Genomic DNA, 25116 nt, shown 5'->3' with positions numbered 1-25116 from the left:
TCAAATTTTATTATTATTATTATACATTTAGATTCAGTCAGTATCCGGTTTAGAGAGTGGGCGGGACTTCGGCTGTTCAGTTTCTTCAATGACACCATCATCTTTCCTCCTTTGCTGCCAGGCACTGATCACCCTCCATACCCATGTGTGGGCGGTGTTGTGTGGAGCCACACCTCCACTGGCGCTGCTGCTGTTGCTGCTGCTGCTGCTGCGGGATTGAAGCCGAGGCTGCTTGCTTGTTCTCAACCAGTCAGCAGCGGCAGTGGTCGGGTCGGAGTATGATCGCTGTGCGGGGCGCATAGATGTGCAAAACCCCTGGAATATCCGTGCGCTGGAGAGGCCAGAACCGACCACCGTGGAGGACTGTCTTCATTTAGTCGTCAAAAGGGAAAGAGCCACGGTGAAAGCATGGCGGTAGAAGAGGAAGGTCTCCGGGTTTTCCAGAGCGTTAAAATAAAAATAGGTAAGAAGAAAAATCCCTACCCCCAGTCTGAGCGCCTCAATGGATGGCTCCATATTAACGGGCCAGGCAGGCAGGCAATGAGGGCTGGAGACTGGAGGGACCCCGATCTGTCTTGTTCTGCCTGTTATTGTAATTCAAATCACACACTTGCCTCTAGGGCACAGACTGTAAACCGCAAACTGTACAACTGAAAATGTAAAAGGGAGAAATTCTGAGATTTTACAGGCTTGTGGGAAATTGTGGGAATTTGGCAGCTGGCATTAGAATCCAAATCATGTGTCTCAGAGGTCTACATATGGAGACTTGAATCGATTTGAACACGCTGGGTGATATTCAGCAGACTATGCGACATAAAGGCTCCACAGCTGTAAATATCCAGATGCTTTTTCTGTGCACTTGAGATCAAATAAACCTTTATTACACTTTAGCTGCAGCCACCCATTCATGTTATTGCACCCCCTTCTCTCTCGGTCCTCCTCCCCCTCCAAACAGCTTTATGCTTGACTGTCTCGCTATTGATTGTTAGCCTAGATTTCTATATTTAGATATCTTGCTGGTCTCTAGTGGGTACCCCTGGTTTGTAGGAGGCATGTGGTGCATGCATATCTTGTGAATGGAACCGTGAGGAGGCTGAGTACAGTTTGCAGTGTATGCTGTGGTGGAGAGTTGTTTCTTTTTCAGTGCATTTCAGAAACTACTACCCCTTTACAAGAAATTAATTCCCTGGTCATAGGTAGCAATGTAGTAATTACACAATGGAAACTGTACAGTACTTTATATACCAACATGTATCTCAGAGGTTGCTAGTAATGATAGTAATGATAATATTAAATGATAATAGAACAATATGGTCACCATAAGCTTACTTTTAAGTTACAGTTCGGGTGACAACAAGTGATTATTTTGATTATCGATTAATCTGAAGATTATTTTCCTGATTGAGAGTTTGAGTAACTGAAATGAACGTTATTGTGTTAGTTTTGTTAGGGGAAGTCTGAAATGCTGCTGTCTGACCTGTTTGACAACATGCTCACATTTTTTACTTTTTTTATATCAAAGCATTCAGAGCAAATAATTTCCTCAGTGAGCTCTAATTGTTATCGCGTGTCATTATGGGATGTTTGGGACTGTCTCCTTTCTTTTTCACTGACATCTGGCACCCATTTCATCCTGGCTGTGCTGTCTGGTTTGTTTTGACTCAAAACATGCGACAGAAGGGATGAGCTGAGGGGAAAAAAAAATGACAACAAACACACATACAAGCTGTGTGGCTGTGTGGTGATGCCAGCCAGCATTAGAAAGAAACACTCTGGTAGACGCTTTTTTCGACTGAGCTGATATACAAAGTTAGACTGTATTTTTAAGCTCCTTACCTGCTGTTAAAATTGGCCGCAGAGTCCCTGGAAAACAGCTGGAGAGAGAACCACCCTGCATTGAGTTAATTAAATAGTCCAGCCTCAGTGAGATAATATGCTCAGACCTGTAACTCCAGGGAGAGTTGTAATATTTAAATCACAATGGCCTCATTAGTTTGCTGCACTTTCTGAATGAATGTTCAGTCATCCAGCAGCATTGAGTTCCTGTGAATGAAAACTGAAAGACTGGTGAACCTCTGTGTGTCACAAACGTCTTTCCTATAAACTAACCTGCTTAAAATGAAGTGGTAGAGCAAGTACTCAGATCCTATAAGTAAAAGTACAATTACCTTATTGTACAGTAAAATACACTGTCCAGAAGTATGACCAAAATGTACTTGAAGTATCAATAGTAAAAACAGTCAATACAGAAAAAATGACACCTGTGAGATCTTATCGCTTGGCCCTGCTGTGAGTGTTATATATTATTACAGTATGCATTTCTGAAATAGTATATTTTAGTGTTGCAGTAGGTTGATTAGAGGATCGTCGATAATCGAATAACAAATAAGCTGTTTTCAGCCTCTCAAATATGAAGGTTTTTTAGCTTTCCTTTGTTTTTCTATTAGTGTAATTGAATATCTATGGGTTTGGGACTGTGGATTGGACAAAGCAGGACACCTGAAGATGACCAGGAACTGGTATGGACATTTTTCACTACTGAAAGATGAATCGATTAATCAAGAAACTATTCAGCAGATTAATCAATAGAATAACTGTCATGCAGTCATCATAACTAGTTACTTGCAGCTGTTAGATAAATAAATGTAGTGGAGTGAACCTCTGAAATGTGGTGGAGTAGAAGTACCAATCAAGTGGAAATACTCCAGTAAAGTACAAGTGGAGTCAGTCGACAGTTGAGTTTACACTGTGTAGTTACCTAGCAGCAGTCATACTTGCTGTCAGTCTGATCCCCATGGCGTTCTGCTCCCAGTAATGTAACCCTTGCATCACATTGTTTTCATCAAAGTCTTGTCCTTTGGCATGAGGCTGCAGTTGGCTGATGACTCAGAGCTGAAAATCTGCCACATATTTGTAGCAGAGAAAGAGAGAGAGCGAAGTTATTACTGTTATGCTCCGCCAGATGATGACTCCTCTCAGTTTCCTGGAGGAACACATGAATTTCGGAAACCGAACGGGGCTACCAGGCCCAAGTCCGTACTGTCTGGGGAACACAGGAAACAGGAAACTACCCCCAATTCACTTCCTGATTGGCTGGAAGAGACTACAAAAGAATTGTGTTTTTTCCTGCATGGCAACAACCTAATACAAAGCAGATGTAGTGAGACACAGAGTGAGGGACAGAGGTGGCGTCTCACATACAGGAGCAGCCTGTGCGTCGTCTGTCAGTGCTCGGAGGGACGGGACTTCTCAGTGGCACAGCTGGAGTCGGGACTTTGCACTAATTAACAAGAACATATGTGTATTCGACTTCTCTGTCACCGCTAGAAACATAGTTTGATCTGGATAGATCAGGGTTCTGGTAAACACATCAGAACATTTACTGTACACTCCTTCGAAGTAATGCATAAAATGAATGAATGAACACCTTAAACCTCGCTGCCAGTGGATCAGTGATTACAAACTCGTTCTGTGCAGCCAGGCTCAGCTCAAACTTAAAGCTTTTTGACCACCAGCAGCACTATGGAGCGATATTTTCATAAGTGGGCCCCTATTGATGACGCACATGCATACAAATATACACGCAGGCAGCGTATGTCACATTATTTTGCATCTCACACTGTTCTGCTGATGTAGTGTCCCGACAAACATAACAATGTGCCAACAAAGGTAGTGAAGAAGTAGATCAAACTATACCTCAAAGAGGGAGCATGGATGTAAACCATACACAATTTAAAAAAAAAAAAAAAGTCAGTTTTCCAAATGTTTAATGAAAAAAGAAAATGCATTCAAGATGTTTGTCACACCTCAAGGATACACATGACAATTGTTTGTTTACAAGAAAACTCCACAGGGCACATTTAATTTTAAATTTTGGTGAAGATACTACAAAAATAAATGATCCACAAGAAATCAGCAGTATTTCCATGTGTAGCTATAAAAACATGTTTTGTAAACATCGCATAGATTAAATTACGAGTTTAGCCACTTTGAGTTTGAAGTTGTTTGTCTGGCCTCCTGATAAATTTAAGTCCAATATTTGTTCTGTTTTCCCTTTGTTTGGGGATCCACATCAGTTTCTTTAGCTGCTAATTGCACCACCATATATTCACTGGCCGGTCGCTACATTGTGTACAGTTATTGTTGTTATTCAAATTTTCCTTTCGCTGTGAACAGTTAGTATGATGCGGATGAGAATGACCCAAAACAGTGAGGATGTGGGATGTGAAATCAAAGCAATTTAGCTTAAAGCTGCTAGAAAAGTTCCATAGAGCTGAGGGGGAACTGCAGAGCTGTTGAGCACTATGAGTGACTTACACATTTTGATCAGTAATTGATATAAAAATATTATGTAACAGCTAGCTATACAGACTTTTCTGTAGCAGTATTGTTTCCATATATTTACAATTTGCTGTTTAATCCCAAGTGAAAGGTTTAGATCCTTCCAGAGTTTGCTATGCACTAGGTGAAGTGGCCAAGGATAAGTTATTGGATTGGCTTGAGAGCAGATCTCCACTAAACATGGCACCGTTTGGCATCAGTCCTCCTCATAAGCTACTCGATCTGCACTGCTGAGGCTTTATAGTGTTGGCGCAGCACCATGCTGTAACAATACAAGTGTAATTGCGGACATAGTAGAAATAGCGTTCAATGCAGAGTGGACCACAGTAAAAGAAACACTAGATTACACATAGTGTAGAGGAGGTAAAGTGTTGGGGGTCCAGGAAACGTGAGTGGGCGGCTGAATTCAGGCAGCTCAGGCTGGATTACTCGGGGGGGGGGGGCCTAGGGGGGAAAAGTTGGTTTTAGTGACAGAGCCCCCCCCCCCCTTCCTTTGACAGCTGGCCAACAGAGGTTCCTAAACTTCCTACTGTCCAGACTGAATAGGAGACGTGGAGTAACGGGGAGAGGAATGTTTTAGAAACGCTTCATCTGACTCCCACTTTTATTTAGGTGAAGGGTTCAGGTTCCATTTTGTTTGTTAAGAAGAATAACAAGCTTCATATGAGGCTATGATTACATTAGTAATTTGTGTGTCATGGGGGAAGTAGTTTTGCATACACCTCCAAATGTGTACATAGATACATGTGGTGTTGTGCTCTCATTATGTTAGTGGTGAAACAAGTTAGGGCAAGCTGTATATTTTGTATGTCTATTTTATTGTCTTCCAACTGCGTGTGTCACATGACAATTTTGATCCAATCCATGATCAAGATGGATAATAACCCTGAGATTGCAGGTTGGACACATTCAAGTCAGCGGTATGGGAAAAAAAAACAAAAAAAAAACGAGATATGAACCGAACCGTGGATTTGAAGAGTCGTTACACCCCTAATATATACTGTATATATATATATATGCTAAGTTCTCCATTTTGTCCTGGAAGGACAGCTCTCTGGGAAGTAGTTTGCTGTAAACATGTGTGTTGACTGTTTAGACGCACAGCGTGTTTCGGTCCACGCAGCTTTAGGCTGGTGGAATAATCCGGGTTGGGTACAGTAGCTCTTCCTGCACTCAGCGACATGCCCTCCATGAGAACACAATACTAGGAATAGTGGGGAAGTATTGCCGTAGGCCCAGCATGCAGGGTCAGCAGGGGTAAATAAAGGGCTGGAGAGCTCACTCAGAGTGCCACTCCTTCAGGACGTCCTTCAGATGCCCTGTGGGAAAAGTCGACTCGATCCCTCCCTGGGATGACCTCTACCTGCTGACAATGACATAAGCATGAAAACATGTCCCATGCTGTACAGTAGAGAGGGAAATTCAAGTGTCATTAAGTGTCAGAAGCAGTTTAGATCATTTCTGTGTGTTGTGTGTTAAAAAGTGAATTGACCTCAACAGAAAGTTTGTTCAAAACTTCTGTAACAAATGGCTCCACGCATGCTGAGTAAATCAGGTTTTGCAACAGTGTTCCTCTCCTCTGGCAACACCAGCAATGTCAGCTTGCCACATTACAGGGACTTACACTCAACTTACTCTCCCTTTTCCTGTGCTTGCAAAAGATATCATATCTTCTCACCACCGTGCATGCCAAGCCTGTTTGTGAGTGCGTGTGTATGTCTGTGTGTAGCAGAGAAAAAATGGGGACACTTGACCTTATTTTTAAGGAGTAACGGAGTAATTTGATAATTATGTAAATTGATAAAAAGGCTAGAGGGAGAGTAGAGGTTAAACTGTGTCCTGACCGGGTCTTTCGAAAGCTGTGAAACCAGCTCTGTCGGTTCAGCCTCCTTCTTGTGCTTCTAACTACACTCAACCGTGATACCACTCTGGTTTGAAAGATTGCGCTCACATCCTGAATGAACATACCAGGTTTTTGACCCTGATTACATGCGAGTGGCCTATAAAGTTGATTGTCCCCATACAGTGTTACTTCACTGCATATGCCTGCGTTTATGTTTGTGGTTGTGTATTTTAGTTTTACTCAAGTTTTCCACTGAGACTAACAAATCTGTGTGAACATTAGCTCCAGGCTGCACTAGACAGAGAGTGAGTTTGATCAGTAACTGAACACTGGTTTATCACAGAGACTGTGGCGTGCAGCACAGCCAGCCTTTAACTGTGAACTCCCCTTTTTTTTTCCACACTGTTCCTCCTCATGCCTGCCCAGCAAATGTTGTGGTTGTGTGGAAACTTAATCAGCTCAGCTGGTTTCAGTGTGGGGTTATTATTCTTGGTGAACAATTTGGGACAAGCAGAACTGCATTTAAAAGTGTTAGGTTGGTACAGTGAGCAGTGAATGCTGCTGCTGTGACCAGCTAATAAACCAAACCAGCTGTTAAGCCAGAGAAATCTGGTTTAACATCTGGTATTGACACTGACAGGAAATGTGTAGATTATTAATTTCCAGCATGTTTTGCTTCATCTGAGGAGTATCACTTGGTTTGTGGTTGATATATTCCTCAGTGTTTTAAATAGTGCTGAGAACATGATTATGAATGGCAGTAAAGAACACAAAGTTTGTAAAGATACTAAATATGTCGGGCTTAATTCCAGTGTTTCTAAAGATGTTTCTAAATGATGCGCACAGTTTTATTGTTATGATGTAGCCATAGAAATATAGTGTCCCGGGCTTGTGGCTCAGTGTCAGATGTAAATTCAGCTTCATTGAAGGACAAGTAGATTCAGTGTTGTGTCATGTCAAACAGAATGAGGTCTTATTTATCTGACCTTTAAGCCACTTATAGTGATACTCCACCCAAACGCTGTATTTGTAATCAAGCATTCAGCCCATGAAAGGCAACAGTAAAAAAGTTTGTAGTTTTATCCTCTAACAGGTCATGCTGCTGCTCTGCCTGAATCTGTGTCTTTAGCTGTTTTTGGCAAAACTGTGATTGTTATAAACATAACCGGACAGTGGAGAAGTGGATTATGTTGCCGTAGTAATTTGCCGCAGTAATGAAGCTTTGTCAATGTCTGACTTCTCTGTTACTGACATGCAAGCTCACCACAGCATATAAAGACTGAACCTTTGACAGCCACCTTTGAAGCACTCGGGCGGGTGAGGGTTTGATAGTGTAAAGATTCAGGTGGAGTGGAAATGAAATGGGGACACCAGGGTTTCAGACGTTTTCTGCCACAGTGGGTTTCAAGAATAGGTGTGGTAGCGTCAAAGCGGTGAATGCAGATTTTGGTTATGGGTGTCGTGGTTTCATCTTCTGGTATCAAAACACGAGACTGTGGAGGTTTGTCGTTGTTTCTGTTTTGGTTTCGCCCTTAGTGGCAGCTATATTACCTTTTTGTCGATCACGCCTCACAAAGTCATTTACCAGAGGTGTTCGCTTACATGGAATTGATTGGCAAAAGCAGCACCTTGAGAGGGCTGCCTCTCCCCCGCAGGGCTACTGTCGGTCTGAATGTGGTCTTGTCTGGTTGAGCCAAGTGGCTTCCTGCTCATGAAAATAATTCACTGATTTGGCTTGTCCAGACTTTTACTTTGTAATTAGACCTAATAGCTAGAACATAGAATCAAGCCATTTTATCTTTTTTTTTCTTTTTTTTTGTATTTGTCCGTATGAACAGGTCTTGTTGGGCCCGCACAGCAAAATTGCCTCACAGAAGAGTGCTGATTTAGGTCTGGGTTTGAAAGACATGAGTGTTAATCAGGCAGGTTAGGTCTAATAAAAGACACTATCCAGCTGCATTGTGGGAAGTGTAGGGTCCAGGCCCATAGGGAGGGTCTAAAAGTCAGGATATCACATCGTCTGCTTCACCAATTTTATTTTCATTCTTGTTTTAGTCGGTCTCTCACAAGTGAAAGTGTGTTATTATGTCACAGGAGAAACCCTTTAAGACCTGATCTTAACTCTGTTAATAATCAGATAATAATAATTGTATGTTGCAGCCCCAGTTTCAATGATAAAGAAACATTTTACTGTGGGATCAAAGCCATCCACAGAGTAGGCCTGTGCCTGTGTCTGTGTGCTTGTGAGAGGATGTAATGTTTTTATATTTAGTCCTTTTCAGAAAAACAGTAATGACTTACAGTTTTGTTTCAGGTCTTGATTTGACTGTCTACTTCAAAACATCAGAGATTGAGCATTAATACTGGGATAATATATTGTGCTTTACAAGTTTCACTCCTTCTTTCCTTTCTCACGGTGTCTCTCTCTGCCTCACACACACAAACACACACACACACACACACACACACACACTCACGCACACACACACTCTCAGGGGTAACTGGGTTGTTCGCTGCTTTTTAAACTACATCTTGGATCCAGTCAAAATTCCTTTCTCCTCATCTCATTTCCTGTTGTAGCTTTCTCCAAAGCTAACCGCTCTCCAGTTCTCTATCTGGCTGACGTCTCTCTCTCTCTCTCTCTCTCTCTCTCTCTCTCTCTCTCTCTCTCTCTCTCTCTCTCTCTCTCTCTTTCTCTCTCTCTCCCTCCCTCCCTCTCTCTCTCTCTGCAGTCTCCCTCCTCTCTCGCCCTTGATTGAGTACACTGCTTGTATTTCTTCCTTTCCTTAATGCCTCTGTTTCATTTAGGCCTGCAAGTCGAGCATATAGCCACTGAGAGCATTCACGCCTGCGTATCCTCGAATGTGTTCATGTCAGAGAAGATTACGAGTAGAGCTGTGACTACACGCACGAGTGCGGCCGTCTGAGAGCAGTCAACGGAGGAGGAAGAGGAACAAAGCTACACGTTCACTGCGTCCATTACGTTGTTTGACTCACTTGTGCTTCCTCATTTCTGCTGTTCTCGCCTCCCTTTCTTCACTTTCCTCTGCAGGAATGAGGTGGGGAGTCTAACCTTTTTTGATGCGTCGATCTGCTCCTGTTCACTTTCGCCCTCTTTGGGGTGTTCTTGTCATCATTATTTCGCCGCAATTCTGCTCACCGCCCCCGTGTTTTTCTTTGCGTGCACGCCACACAGCGTTCACACACACGTGCCAAGAGTGTCTTTGCTCTGTGTTGTTTTGCTCAGATACTAGGGCAAGATATTCTCCAAGGGCAGCTGCAGTGATGCTTGATGAAAAGAGAAAGCTGCTGCTGCTGTTGTTGTTTTTTTATTTTCTGCTTGTTTTGAATCTTGAGGAGAGAAAACACACCCCTCTGGAGAAAGTAAAAAACGGAGAGATGAAAAAGGGGAAGCAACTAGAAATACAGGAAAGTGAAATCAGGGTAAAGCTAATTTTGAAAAAGAAAACGAAAACGACTATGCAGGATAAAACTACATAGATGAGAAGCAGAAAAACAGGGCTTCAGACAGAAAGGAAAACAGAACACAGCAACTCATTAAGAGAGATTGATAAGCAGGCTGAGACAGGAGATTACACACTATGGTTTTACAATAAAGTCTTTAATCTAAAGTGTTGAATGGCAGGTTTACGGGAGAGGTCTATCCTTTTGTAACAAACTCTCCATCAGACATAAACAGGCATGTATGCAAAACCAAAGCTTGTATACTCCACCCTTACTGTTGTTGTAAACTTCCCTTAAACCGACAAACTCAAAAAGCTGCTTCTTATCAGCTCATCCAGAAATATAAGACAACTGTGGAGCACTTCCCTCTCCGCTAAGCAGGAAGCAGGAAGTTGGCACCCCTGTTTCTCTAACTGTGATAATGACTGTAAATGCCGCTTGAGAGATCTTACTGGTGGGTTTACATCTTTCAGCCTAATAACTACAGATTGCATATTTTGCTATTACTGATGAGCTCACTTTCTTAACGTGCTGGGTAGTCCGATAGACTCAGTGTTCTCTGCTGCATTAAAGTTGATGCATGAGTCAAGCAGACGGGATTATGATTTTGAAGTCACAGTGAAGTTTTTCTGTATTAAACCAGACCACAACCTTTCCCTAACCTTAACCAAAGCGCTTTTGTTGCCTGAACCTAACCACAGACAGGGCGCTTGATGTGAACCCCGGTCTCGTTGTGTGACAGTTGTGCGCTTTGTACTCCCGCCATCCACTCCAACCGCCTCCTGGCAACTCGACTGCCATTAATAAATGTAGCACTTCATTCGTTCAGAAAATACGTTGCCTCTGCACACTGACGAATGACGGTAAAGGGATACCCAGTGTGTTAAAAAGGTGATGCCAAGGGGTCCTGACCAAGCGGGGTTCCTAGCTGGCTTGCTACCATTAGCCACCACCTGGTTCACCTGGTTTTGTTTACAGTTGGAGGGTTTGTGAATGGTCTTCTGGAGAGTTGTCTGCAGTCACCAAGGAAAAGCTAGCTGCTGGATTCTCATTAAATCCCTCCAAACTGTACAGCTGCCTGCCTGTGAACTGTAATGTCTTGTTTTCTGTTCCTACATGTTTTAAATGCAGAAGATGTGACTCTGGACAACTGGACTGGACAGCTGTGCTGATTAACAAAAAATGATGTAATTAGTAATGTAATGCATTAATTAATGTAATTAATGTAATGTAATTCATTTTTCAATAAGTCATTTAATTAATTAGTCAGTAATTAGTAACTGATGACAGTTTTCAAGTAACTTGCCCAGCACTACACATACATGGATTTTGCTTAAAGGTACTTTATGTACCAAAATACATTATTCATGACACCGGTGGCCATTAAGTGAACTGCAGTTGATAGATGAATTAAGTAAACTTTAAATTATATTTGAGACCATAGACTATTTTTGACTCTCCAGTGATGGCACAGCACTAAAAAAAAAAAAAGGAATACAGAGATTGGTGTGGTAATGCGACTATTGACTTAAACTCAGAAAACCTTCCACCTGCAGTACCACACATCAACTAAACAAAGAAAGGAGATTGAAGACAACTAGATGTTCTTTGTGATGGATTACCTAAAGTATCTCTGACAAATTTCAAGTCTCTGCAAGTCGATTTTCATGTCATATTAGCATGAATTGAAACCCCTGGCTGCTGGAAAAATGCAGAAAATGCACTCATCCACCTAAAATGGGTTGGAGAGAAAAATACACTATTTTGAGTAAAGATGTTCTAACACATATTAGACCGCTGGAACAGTCCTTGGAGTGTGTATGATATTTATGTAAATATCTTAAAGTATTAACTTTATATGAATTATATATATATATATACTGTGTATATATATATATATATATATATATATATGCAGTCATGTCCTTTTTAGTAGATGTTTTCCATTCTCCAGTAGCTCTCATTTTGGCACAGAGATTTGTTTTTACGTTGCAAGATGAGTCATTAAACACATACACAGATACACACACACAGAGCTGAGAAAGCCATGGTAATCCCATGATGTTTTGGTTACTAGGATGACCTGGATGGTGCAATCCAATCAAGGGACCTCACAGGTCATGAATGAGAGCGGGAGGAAAATAAGAGATTGGAGGGGATTCAGGAGTGCAGGGTGAATGAGGAGGATTTACAGGAGGGAGATAAAATAAATGTTGGCGAATAAGTGAGAGAGAAGCAGAGACAAGAGGGAGATCTAATAACAGTGTGAGGTAAAGGGATAAGGACAGAGATAAGAGAGACGTGCGTCATCACTCTGCTCTCTGTAAAATCTAATTGAAGCAGTAGTGTGTGCACCATGTTTTACAGCTCAGGTGTAGTTTTGATTTGTGAGTGAGTGTTGGTATTGTGACTTGTTGTGTAGTGATGCACGTAGTGTATGAATCAGCCTCCAGAGAAGCGGTCATAACACTGTGTTGTATTACAAACCCCACAGCGGGCACTTGATCGCCTCTGTCTCAGCATGGTTTTATGTTTGTCCTCTGTGAAGCATTGTGGACTACAGGTAGAGATACCAGGGAGCTCCTCTTTAGTAACTGGCCATTTGTCACTGCAGCTTGAAATAATGTATTTTGCAAAGACTTTTTCAGTAGGAAGAGCACGTTGTGTAGAAGAGCAGAGCAAGCTTAAGAGAGGAGTCTGGTATTTTTTAGGTTCCTTATTGTCAACAAGTACTATTAAAAGCAAACCAAAAACATGTTTTAAGCTGCCAGTATGCTTTATCAGAAGTGCTTTTTGGATGGTCGAATAGCTTTGGAAACCCCCTACCCACATACCTTTCAGATTTCTGTTGAGAACAGCCTCATTTGGGTGTGGCTGATCAGATCAACTATTAACACTTTCAAATTCCGACATCGCTAGACAGAAAACTAGTTCTGCTCAAGCACAACCAACCTGTAGACTTTCTGACTTCCCCTATCCACACCCATTGGCTGCGACTGAAAAAAAATGTGCATTTTCTAAAACAGCTGCGAACTGTAGTTTTAGCAAATATGACTCAAGCAGTAGTAAATAGTGCATTTGTCAGGGACTGTTTTCAGCTGCGGATTAATACAAATTTAGGGCACCAGTGAGTATTTATGGCAGGAGGTTTTACTCAAAATAAACTACAACACCCATGTTCATTGCAATGAAGGAACATGTCGCAGGGTGATTTTTCTCTACAGTACATTGGCGCTCTATGGCACAGAGGAATAAGCTGTACCGGGTTAGGGCTACAAAGAAAACAACTGGCAGCAAGTTTTTGCTAGTTTTGGTCTTTTCATGGTATTTGTTGTCAAAAAGAAAACAGTCATCCTTTAGATGGTGACATCTCAGTGGAGGATTTTGCTCAACTGTTTGGTCTCATGGCTGCAGAAAAAGCCTACGAGTGTGTAAATAAATCACAGGTTTTATCTTATGCTTCATGACTAATGTGAGTACTAACCTCCTCTGAGTGACGGCACATGATACGTTTTCACCGTTACAACACCAACTCTTCCTCTTGAAGCATGAAACTGGCGCAGTGCTATACTGTTGTTCTTGCGAAACCTGTCAGAACTGGATGGAAGTGTTGTAGTGTTTCCCATTCATAGAATTTATTTGATTGGCAGAATTCATGTGCAGATATATTGATAGGAAAAATGACTTCCTTAATCTGTTTTGCTGTTTTACAGGCGGTTATCCAGTGTCAAATGTCAACGCTCTCCCCTTCCCCCCTTCAGGGTCGGCTGCAGGGTGTAAAACACTGCAGTGTATATAACAGCAATATGTTGTGGCATAAAGCAGCTTAAGATTTCTACTGCTATGTATAGTTGAACTGTTTCTGAGTGCAGCAGCAGAAACGAGTTTCTTGTTTTGAAAATTTATTTTACAGTCCTAACTAAAGGAGCTACAAATAGGCGACACCAGTAGTAGAGTTTTACATTATTTCTTCTGGAGAAGGGGTTCCCAAAGTGGAGATGTGTTCCATGATAAATACAAAGGGTTACAAAATGATTACACAGAGGAGAAACAAAAAAAATTGTTTCTCATCATGTCTCATAATGTTTTTTTTCTGACTTTTCTCAGATATTTGCTCTTTTTCTTGTGAAACACTGTACACCTCACCTCTTGAGGCCTCTAGAAATCCTTAAAAAGAAAGAATTTAAGAAGGAATAGTCAAAAGTAGATTAACAATTTCTATTTTATGGGGTTGAAATCTAAAATGTGGGGAGCCACTTTTGTAGAGAATCGGGTTTTAAGGAGAAAGTGTCAGTTTGCGAACAGCAGCACCCACCCACTGACTCATGCTTTCATTGCGAGGAAGCCACTCATTTAAAGTCAGAAATAACAGTGTAAGATTTGCCATAGCTCAGCTTGTCGGCCGAATGGCAGCATCAGATTCCCGCGCAGATAATGGAGCGTTATTGGAGCAAACAATGACAATGTTGGGTTAACACATGTGTAACTATAGACTACAGAGTCCTGTGGGTCCCTGGGGCAAAGAGAAACAGAATAATGAACAGAGTCCTGACAAACATGAGCTAATATGGATCCATGGCTTCATAAAGGAGGATATATTGCTCCTCGGGGACTGGAGCACCACCTTTGTGGTTGTGTGTGTGTGTGTGTGTGTGTGTGTGTGTGTCTGTCTCAGTGGGTGGTTGGACCACATTCTTGTGAAAGGGAGTGCTATCTGTCACACATGTTTGATGAACAGATTGAGCTTCAGCAGGATTCAGGAAATATCCCACGCAGATTCTTCCATTCACAGACAAGACACACACACACACACACACACACACACTTATACACACAAACACACACATATACATACATACAAAAACATTTGTCACATGTGATTTTGAATGATAAATTGTTACTTTTGTGATTGTTACTTGATATTTGTGTGTCCAGTGCAAAAGTACTCGTCCTGGCAGAGTTAAGATCATTATACCTGCTGTCGGATTAGGTGATGTAATGACATTGAATGTGTGTGTTAAAGAGTTATACAGTTATACAGCCTGCCAGCTCAGCCAAGACCCCCCCAGCCCCCACCCCCATACATTCAAAGCTAAAACAGGTGTGAACTTACATAATGCTTTTTAAAAAAAGCCTTAGCCTGCTTTCAGTGTTCATAAATAAGTAATAGCAGCAGCAGTGTGCCTGAATAAACACATTGTTATTGCTTACAACAGCGTTTCTAAATAATAACTGCTCATTCTCTCCTTCCTGCTCTTTCTCCTCCTTTTTCTTTGTGCAGGAGAAGCAAAAAACATCCCTCCATACCCGGGGCCAAACAGGATGAGGGACTGTTACTGCACTGTCAACCTGGACCAAGAGGAAGTCTTCAGGACCAAGATCGTCGAGAAGTCACTTTGGTATGCCGAGGGCCCTTTCACCCTTTTTCTACATCTAGCTCTTTTTGTTTCTCATCTTTTCAGTGTGTATACACAGAAATGTGAAATCATGAAAGTCAAATCAAAACTCAGGGATGATAATGTCATTTTTTGTGTAACTCGCTGCCTCCCCAGCTGATTGGCCCGGAGCATCAGGCCAGTGTTAAAAATGCCAAATGAAATAAATCTGAATAAATCAGATATCAGAAGAGAAAAGAATATGGAGCAGCCACATTCATCCAGTCTGGAGTGCACGTTGTCGAGCGGTGTGGAGAGAGAATAGACAGTGCAGGAGGAAGAGAAAAGGTGGAGCTGGAAGGGAGCACATTCAAAAGAGAAAATCCTGGAAGACAGTTCAGAAAAATTACAGATATGTTCAGGAGTAAGGGACACGGTTACTGTGTTTGCTTTAATGATTTTTTTTGGCATATTTCACCGTTATTGGACAGATGATAGTGAAGAAGCAGACAGGAAACAAGGGGAATGAGAGGGAATCAAACTGTGGATTTTGTGGTTGTCTGGCATGCACTGTAACCATTCAGCTACCAGGACACTCTGACATGGCAAGTGTCTCTCAGCACATCACAATATCACAACAATATCACGATTTTATTCACGGTTTATCTATTCTATATCTCTTTATCACGATTTTAAAAGCAGGGGATACGTATGCATGGAAATAATATAGTAAACAGAGACCTGTATACTCTCTGCTGTCAGTCAGAAGTACCTCCAGTTACTCAAAACTACAGGAGATTCATGATGATCAACACAAGTCCAATCAGAGTTCTGAGTAAATGCCAGGTGCAAAACAAACACTTCATTAATGCAGAGAAATTATACATATGAATATTTATTCATGTAGCCTTAATTATGGAAGTGCAAATGATGAAATCTTGATGTTTTTTTGTAGCAGTTTTTGTTTGTACTAATAAATCTGTGGGATTTTTTACTGGCATAAATACTAAATAGAAAAAATATATTTTTTAAAAAGGTTACTGTACATATACATGGTGTGTTGGGTGTGTGGACATTCTTATCATTCCATTCCGGCAGTGGTTTTAAGTATGGTATACAGTTTAAAGTATTTTGTTGTCTAAAGTGATGTTATTGAACTTTAATAGTATTTAAAGTATGTTTAAGATTTAGCATACCGTGAACGACACACTGAAGATGTGACGCAAATTTAAGATTTGACCAAAACTTAAAAAGTCACTCCAGTTCTCAGCAGATCCTGTATGTTTTATCACAGCATTGCATTACTTAAAGATTATGGATGGCTGAATAGACCTTTTTTTTGTTTGGCCAGGTTGATGAAGAGCTCATTCCTGCATAAAGTTGAACTACATGCTTTTAATGATCCTGTATTCATGGGATGGTTTGTAAATGCAGCCGTGCCTCTGTCTGTCTTTATGTCTACTGAGTAACAGAAGAAGTCAGTCATTGTTGGCAGCAGCCCTGGAGGCTCAGCTCACGAGATTCTCATTGCCGTGATTTCTATGGTCATTGTTTAGGTAAGGCAGAGTGTGGCGGTTGATGGACCTTCCAGCCACTGGTCACAAACAGGCCTACTGTTCAACATGGCAACATGTAGATACATGTGGTCTTTATTTTATGTCTGCTGAGTGGTTAATCGACAAATATATACAAACAAATAAAATTAGCCCGACATTTCAGATCTAAACTCTGCTGAAACTAAATGTCTCAAACTACATTTGTGTTTGTGGTAAAAACATGCTCTGTCAGACAAGAGGAGCATCTAATCACAGTTTGTCTTGTGTCTCCCATCACCTCCAGTCCGTTCTACGGGGAGGACTTCTACTGTGAGATCCCACGAAGCTTCAGACACCTCTCCTTCTACATCTTCGACAGGGACGTGTTCAGGAGGGACTCCAGCATCGGTGAGTAAACAGCTGCTCCGTCTGTTGTAAACTCATGTTTTCACACCCAACTGTAACCAAGCTTGGAAGATGAATCGAGACTCTCTTGATTCATGGTGAGTGTTTGGAAGGAGATATAAGCCACAGCAGGCTTCACTGAGATTTTACAGCAACTAAAGCATGTCAGGTGGCTTTTTACTTTTATGAAACAGCACTAGTGCTGCTGTGGTGTTATAAAGCATAACTCACAAACATTGAATGTGTTTAGCTTTTGGACTCTTGTCACTTTGAGCTTTGGAAAATATCATATTCTTGTTTAACTAATCTCAGACATTTTAACGACGAAGCAATTAACCTATTATACGAAAAATCAACAGATAAATTGATATTGAAAATAATTGTTGTTTCAACTCTAAAATGATTTTATCAAAGCAGTTTAGTCATTTCCATAGCAACTAATGTCTGCTAATGAGGCAGTTATGTCTATTTTCTATTTTACACTTACATTTAAAGTGGCTGTAATGGATATTTTATGTGTCTGATATGTATCAGATGTGAAAGGGAATTGCCATTACTTGGCTTTATAGTGAGTTTCAGCTCGTTGCATAGCAAGTGGCCAGAAACATGACTCCAAATGGATGATAACAAGCTAGAAGTGTAAATGAGCTTTGCTAACAAGTTCAACATACCAAGTTAAAAGCCGATAATATGTCAGTGTTGCTGCTTGGCCAAAAAAAAAATGCAGGTTTAATTTATGTCCATATAACATGGAGATTAAACATCGTAATTTAACATTTAGATCTGTAACAGTATAAATATTTTATATCTTAAAATATTAAAATGAGCCGTGGTCACAGGTGTGCATGAGTCAAATACGATTATATCACACTCAAGCAATCAGGCGTGAGGATATGAATGAATACTGACAAAATTACACACACTCACAGTAGGCTAGCTGTTTCCCCTTGTTTCAAGTCTTTATACCAAGCTAGGCGGGAGCTTGCTGTAGCTTCATATTAAACAGACAGATATGAGCGTGGTATTGATCTTCTCATCAAACTCTCAACAAAAAAGTAAAATAAGTGTATTTCACAAAATGTCAAATTATTTCTTTAGTGTCATTTAATGACCTTAGTTTCACTTTCAGTACAAAGTTTGTTTGTGTGTGGACAGATGTTTTAAGTGCTGTAATAGGTGTGTCAGTTGAATATTCATGGGTGTGTGTGTGTGTGTATGAGAGACCACAGACCACAAACTGAAAATCTCTCTCTGGGTGTGATTGCATCTTCAACACCATCACGGCTACTCTTTTTGTGTTTATTTTTGTGTGTGTGCGTGCGTGCGTGCATGCGTGCGTGCATGTGGGTGTAACTTGTTAGTTTCAATGCAGACATGACAGGATCATTTCATTGACATTGCACTTTGTTAGCATTTTTGCACCAGGTGCCTACGGGCATTAAAAAGAAACTGGTGTGTGGATTTATAGTACGTGAGCGGGCATGCGAGTGTGTGTGGGTGTTTGTCAAGCGTTTGTTGTAGCTGGCATCTGAACACTTAGTCCAGCACTTAGTCAAGTTATGTTTTCATCTCATTTTGTCGGTGTTGTGTGTTTATGTGTGCGTAGGCAAGGTTGCAGTGAAGAAAGAGGACCTGCAGAAATATCACGGCAAAGACACCTGGTTCCAGCTACAGCCTGTCAGTGCTGACTCAGAGGTTCAGGTCAGTACAGAGAAAACACACACACACACACACACACACACACACACACACACACATACACTCTCTCTCTCTCTTTCTCTCTCTCTCTTCCCCATAGAACTCTTACAGGGCTGGATATTAACCATCCATACCCATACTTTTTGATAACATCCAAAATGTGCCTGGTTGATACCAAAACCTGGCAGAGAGAACCAGGCCTTTATATAGCTTATGTTAGCTTATATTTAACACTTCCCCTGCATAAATTATATGCACAGATGTATATGAGTGATGGTGTGTCTGCATGTTAATGTTTGAAGCAGGGAAGAACCCAAACAAACACAGCATGTGTGCACCTGAAACACCTGAGTGTGCAGGGTCAAAGTAACCCGGTATGCTGTAAAATCCCATGCCCGCTCTAAAATCCCCATCGCAGTTCAGTTTGTCATCGACCGGTCATTTTCCACATTCTCACTTGTTATGAATGAATGACAGCTGGCTGTGGTAGATGGTGAAGTATGTGGTTTTGATTTGCAGAAATTTGCAGAAATTATTTACAGAAATATGTTCATGGTGGTAAACTCAGACCGAGGCAAATCATTCACATTGTTTTTGGGAATATTAGGAGGCAGTCCTGATTGAAATGTTCACTTTTAATTTCAAATGTTGATTGTTCAGTCTGAGTGTTTGCACAGACACAGACTCCTCACAATGATGATGTAAGTGAATTAAGATGCCTCTATAGATGTAGTTTACAGTAGCTTTGTTAACACTGATGTCTCAAATGCTGGAAAATTAATTTCCTTCCCTTCTACTCAGCAAAATGGAGGAAGTTTTCAGTCTTCTGCTGTGTGTGACAGTGCAACAAGTAAAGGACAGTCTGCACAGTTCATGGATGCATTTACAAATGAATTTTTTTCTTTTTCTGATTGTCAGCTGTTTTATCTGCCATGCATGTAGCACCTTCCAATGACTATTTGACCCAAGTTATGGAAGAAGTGTATTCTTAGCTACAGAGAAAACTGTATTGATTTTTGTTACAATATTGATTTAAGTGATTTATTTATAATTTCAGAAATATTCCAGTAATCAGCTATGGAAGTGCATTTTTTGCACTTGTCCTACATGCTTATTTAATACATGTGTAATATTTTCTTCTATTCACTATTCAGTTTCACTCACCCACATGCATGCACAGATAGGAACGCACACACCCAGCACATAGTACCACACACACACACACACACACACACACACACACACACACACACACACACACACACACACAGAGTGAGAGACACAGTGAACAGTGAACAGTAACATCTGCAGACAGATGGGTGTGTGTAGCCCTGGAGCAGGGATCTGAAACAGAGACACATTCATCCGAGGAGCCGGGGAGAGGAAGGATGTGTGAGAGAATGACAGAAAAGAGAGAAAAGCGAGGGAGAAGGATCAAATGAAGTAGGAAGATAGAGTGTCTCTCTTCTCTTTTCAATAGAGGACGCATTGTTTGACCTGTGCGCACATGTGTAAGTGCGTGTGTTTGTTCCCTCTGCTTGAATCGGACAGAAAGAGCAACGCCTGTGAGTTTGCATACTGATGCTGTTAATTAATGGAGCTTTTCTAGACAGCTGCACCACTACACTGTCATTATGTCATTAATCCAATCACTTCAGAGAAAATATAACTTCGGCATGATGTTCAGTTGGTGGAGAGATGCCACTTTTTCATGTTTGTTCACTTTTGTCTTGTACAGAAATTTATCAGTGAAGAATTATTGTTTATCTGTGTGTTTTTGGCTTATACATATGAACAATGGATCAGCTGTTAAAAAACTATTTCAACTATCTCCTACATTATACAGTATATGCAGCACATAAGATATATGATATTACTATATATTTGTGGTTTTGATTTTTGGTACAGTGTTTGGTGCAGTTTGCCACAGAATTAGATTCTATTTGTGTCAGCAGTTGACATGGGGCGGGTTTTCTATTGTGATTGGCTAGTGAGCTCAGTTTACTCACATGCACACTGCACTCATGTACACTGCACTCATGCGCACCCCAAAAGACTGGCTCGCAGAGTGGGCCAGGAGAGAGACAGACAGGGCCGGTAACTTAATGGATTTTTTGGCGGTCCACCGTTGCAAATGGATTTCTCCAGGTGTTCCCAATGGCTGGTCAGACAGATGACCAACAGGTTCGTTGTTAATTTGTTTCTGAGAGAGATAGAGAGAGAGAGAGTGGGTCAAGGAAGGGCTTAAGGAGGGGCTGAGTGAATCAATGTGCGGGGGCTGTGCACAGCTCAACAATGAAATAAGATTTTACCCATTTGAAATCGTGAAAAAATAGAAAATCAATATGTGGTGATGAATGTTGATATCGTGGTGGGTCACCACTAATAAATCTATGTATAGGAAACACTGCGGTAGTACAGGGAAGTTATTAGCTGACTTTTAAATCTAAGAACAAAGCAGCTGGATTCTTCACTGTCCAATGAAAACCACATGTTGATTGTTGAGTTGAGACCTGTGTGATTATTCGTGGTGAGAGATAGATTGTCACCAGGCCTAAAGCAAGTTTGAAGAGCTGACATTTTAGATTGGATTAGGTTGCACATTGTTCAAATTCACATACCCACTGAATAAATTGGAAATACAGTGTTTTTCACTGGATGGCGACCACTCTGCCTGTCACTGGGTACCTGGCTGTGTGACGACACTGGTGCTGAAATGTTCATAGGTATTCTTCTGGTTAGCACCCAGAACTTTCTGTATTCCCATTGGAAAAATGTGTGATTCATAAATAGTGTCTATTTGTGTGTGTGTGTGTGTGTGTGTGTGTGTGTGTGTGTGTGTGTTACAGGGGAAAGTGCACCTGGAGCTGCGTCTGAGTGAAGTCATCACAGACAGCGGAGTCATCATCCATAAACTAGCCACACGGTGAGGCTACACACACACACACACACACACACACACACACACACACACACACACACACACACAGAGTACTACATTTCACATGCATTATGTTATTTATACATAACAATACCATGCATTGTTTTTATTTGATGTGTCTGACTTACATGTTTAGAAAGCAGAGGTTATGTAAAGAGAAAAAAATAGAAGAGGAATTTCTTTACCACATTCTGTAGTTGCAGAAAGTAATTCTCTTGGTATTTACGAAAAATACACATTTGAACTAGCAATTCACTGCTTTATAATGATATAACTAATATAATTGGTAAAAACTACAATTAATAAAGACATACTGTAACTTCTTGTCAGCTGCTCCACCCCGTGTTGAAGGCTATGAGATGATGTTAAGTCTCCAAGAAGCGGCCTTAAAGGTCCTTAAAGGTGTAACGGTATTCTTGTAAACAAACAAAGTCTGTTTACAAACAGTTTGTTTACATTCATTGTTTCTTACCAAAAGACATTGTATGTATCTTTGAGGTCTAACAAAAGTGTTGACTTCATTCCTCCCTCATCAAACATTCGCAAAGCAATTTTTTTGGAACTGGTTTACATCCATGTTTTCTTGCTAGCAGTCGTCTTCTTCTTCTTCTTACCTTTGTTGGCATGTTACTGCTGCCTAACTGTATATCAGTTTGTGAATCCATTGTGGGTGTGGAAGTCATGAACTCATAAAACTGCTCTTACAACATTGTTTCTCTAAGTGTGTGTGTGTGTGTGTGTGTGTGTGTGTTGTCATGTGTGTAAAATGTGATTGTACACACATGTGATGTGTTTGTATTTGCAGGCGATCAATGATACGCTTGTGGATGGATTGGATTGGATGTATATGTGTGTGTGCTTGTGTGTGCTCTTCCTCTGTAACATGCAGCAGTGAAGTCTGATGATGAGCCAGCATGGCTCCGTTCCCAGAGCACATTGTGGGTAAGGAGCTTAGAGCGCAGAGCAGGAGGTCATCTAGTCAGATTTCTCTAGAAAGACACGTGTATGAGAGAGACCAACTGTGTCCATTCAGCTCTACGGATGAAACTAACCGTCTGAAAGAACCTACACACCACGGCACACTTATCTTTATTTACAGCTTTGTACAAGTCTTGAATGAAAATATGTTTCGCGTCAGTCAAAGAGCTGCAGCTTCATTCACAGTGTGTTCACTATCTCGCACATCTCACACAACCTCCTGCTCGAACACGTCTTTGCAGTGTGGGAAATTGTTTTCTTCTCATGGCAGTTTGACAGCATTGACATAAATTATTCAAAAATAACAAAGAGGAAAATGTAATTTCTTAAGTACTATACTTATACTATACTATATTATATTTCCATTTCATTCTACTTTTTACTTCTGCTCTCCACTACATTTTATAAGAAAATATTGTCACTTTACTCTTCTACTTTGCTCTCACAATAAATGTTATTAGTTAATATTAAAACATACAAAACATATGATGAACTCATAAACATGATTCTTCATTTTAGATTTAACTACACCCAGGTTGTCATTTCAAAAAAGTTTTGTACACCATAAAGTCTTAGTGACAGTTTCATAGGATCAAACACTCTTGCCTTGCAAAGAAAACCAAAGAATCTCACACACTGTCCATCACTTGAACTCATTTTATTAAGGCGACTTTGGTCCTCAGGCCCTAAGGCAAAATACATACAGACAAAAAAACAAAATGTCTTCTTAATAAAGTGAGTGCAAATGATGAACAGTGTCTGAGATTCTTTGTTTTTCATAGCAAGTACTTTTACTTTCAATACTACTGCATTTTTCAACCAATACCTCTGTACTTTTACTTTAGTAATAGAGAGCCCTGCTCTGATCATATAGCATTGTGCTCCTATAACACTATTGGACTCATGATGGACAGCCACAAAAGCCTTTATACAACCCCTTCACATATGAATGAAGTACTCCCCAAGACCTGTAAATAGACTTTGATGTGTAAAAAATTTATAACATTTTGGATATAATGGTCTACCAAGTCTGGTATTAAGTTCAAAAATCCAAATACCTCTTCTACCACTGGAAAATGCCGACAGACTTACACGTAGATGATTGTGCAATATCATAAATGACATCTGGGAACAGGAAGCATCTTATTACCAAAACTGTTATCATTTATTTCATTTCACTTACATGGAATACGTCACCCGTCAGGGATGCTGACTCATAATCACATCCGCTTTTTGTGTGTTTTGTGTGCTTGTTTGTTTTTTTGGACTATGGTGGACCATGATACAATTCATTTCCGTCTTATGTGAGTGAAATTGTTTTTGACAGGATACGTGGGCGCAGAACAGAAGCGCATTAACCCGATATGAGTAATGTCGACTAAAACAAATAAGTCTGCTTCTCACTACCACTGTCTGGCATGTCAGAGCTCACAGCGGCAACGGGGGACAGGGACAGGGAGAGGGCTGGATAGTAGGCCAAGCAGGGGTTATATAAACAAGCTTATTGGACAGGAAGCGCTCTGGTATTAGTGATGCTTAACCCAGCCCACTCCTTATTCCTTATTAGGAACCTGTGTGTGTGTGTGCGTGTGTGTGCGTGTGTGTGTGTGTGTGTGTGTGTGTCAGCGGGCAAGCTGTTGCATGTGTGTCAGTTCAGTTGTGGGACGCGCTGCGATTTGCTGTGTAATTCATCATGCGGTGTGACTAGCGGTGCATCACCATGACACACAGGAAGTGATTCGTCCTGCTGGGTGTCCTGTCCTGTTTGGGTGCTAATCCCCTTAGAGCATGATGTCATTGGGCAGCTGGGTTATAGATAGATAGATAGATAGATAGATAGATAGATAGATAGATAGATAGATAGATAGATAGATAGATAGATAGTAAAAAGGAATTTCTGTAGAACTAGAAGAGAAAGGTCAACAAACTTTTTTTCTTCCATTCTGCTCTTTTCTTCCTCTGGTGCTCAGAGATCCTTGAGTCCTACACTTTAGGATCAAGTCCTTGACCATAGAGTCAGGAGTCTGTCCATTTTCCTCAAGATGTGGTCTCTTCTGGTTTTTATTTTGTTTTTCTCTGGCTTCTCTCAAGTGGTCTGTAGTTGCTGGATCATGCAGGGTTTTAAAACTGACACAAGTCTTTGCCAACAGCTCAAACGGAATGACTTTCCTCCATTTCTTTTCATCTGCCCCTCTTTGTGTGTCCTTCTTACATACATATACATCTAACATTGACTCAAGAGGCCATTTTCACATGTTGAGAAAACTCTCAGAGAGCTCTCATCTTACTAGCAGGGATCCTCCAGTGTAGGAGTGAAGTAGAATATGAATGGACCAGATGTTTTATGTCCGTGAAAAGGGGGCGGCAAGACTGAATTACTTGATATGATGTGGTCTTTAAAAATCAACATGCCTCTTTCAGCCACTTAAACACTCGATTACTTGTGTTAAAAAGTAAAGGTTAATAAAATATTATATAAAATGTTAAAAAAAATCTATTGGATAGCAGCATTTGCAAAAAAATGTCGTCTTCCCT

General features: G+C 40.8%; 1 protein-coding gene across 2 annotated transcripts in view; it reads left to right on the top strand.

The window, feature by feature from the left end:
- The first annotated feature begins 206 nt into the window (after positions 1-206).
- rasa3 (RAS p21 protein activator 3) overlaps positions 207-25116 on the top strand; it is a 40040-nt gene continuing 15130 nt past the window's right edge. Inside the window, exons 1-5 of one of the 2 annotated variants that reach the window (XM_022767784.1) lie at positions 207-463; positions 14931-15048; positions 16864-16967; positions 18571-18665; positions 21512-21588. In XM_022767784.1, the coding sequence (XP_022623505.1) occupies positions 409-463; positions 14931-15048; positions 16864-16967; positions 18571-18665; positions 21512-21588 (449 nt within the window). In that variant the 5' untranslated portion in view covers positions 207-408. Of the gene's footprint in view, positions 464-10769; positions 10837-14930; positions 15049-16863; positions 16968-18570; positions 18666-21511; positions 21589-25116 lie in introns of those variants that run through there. The other variant, XM_022767785.1, reaches the window with a different exon arrangement.

The sequence above is a fragment of the Seriola dumerili genome, unplaced genomic scaffold (assembly GCF_002260705.1).
Source record: "Seriola dumerili isolate Sdu_G_001 unplaced genomic scaffold, Sdu_1.0 BDQW01001299.1, whole genome shotgun sequence".
Lineage (NCBI taxonomy): Eukaryota > Metazoa > Chordata > Actinopteri > Carangiformes > Carangidae > Seriola > Seriola dumerili.
The sequence above is the reverse complement of the archived record's forward strand: the minus strand, read 5'-3'. Positions and strand labels throughout refer to the sequence as shown.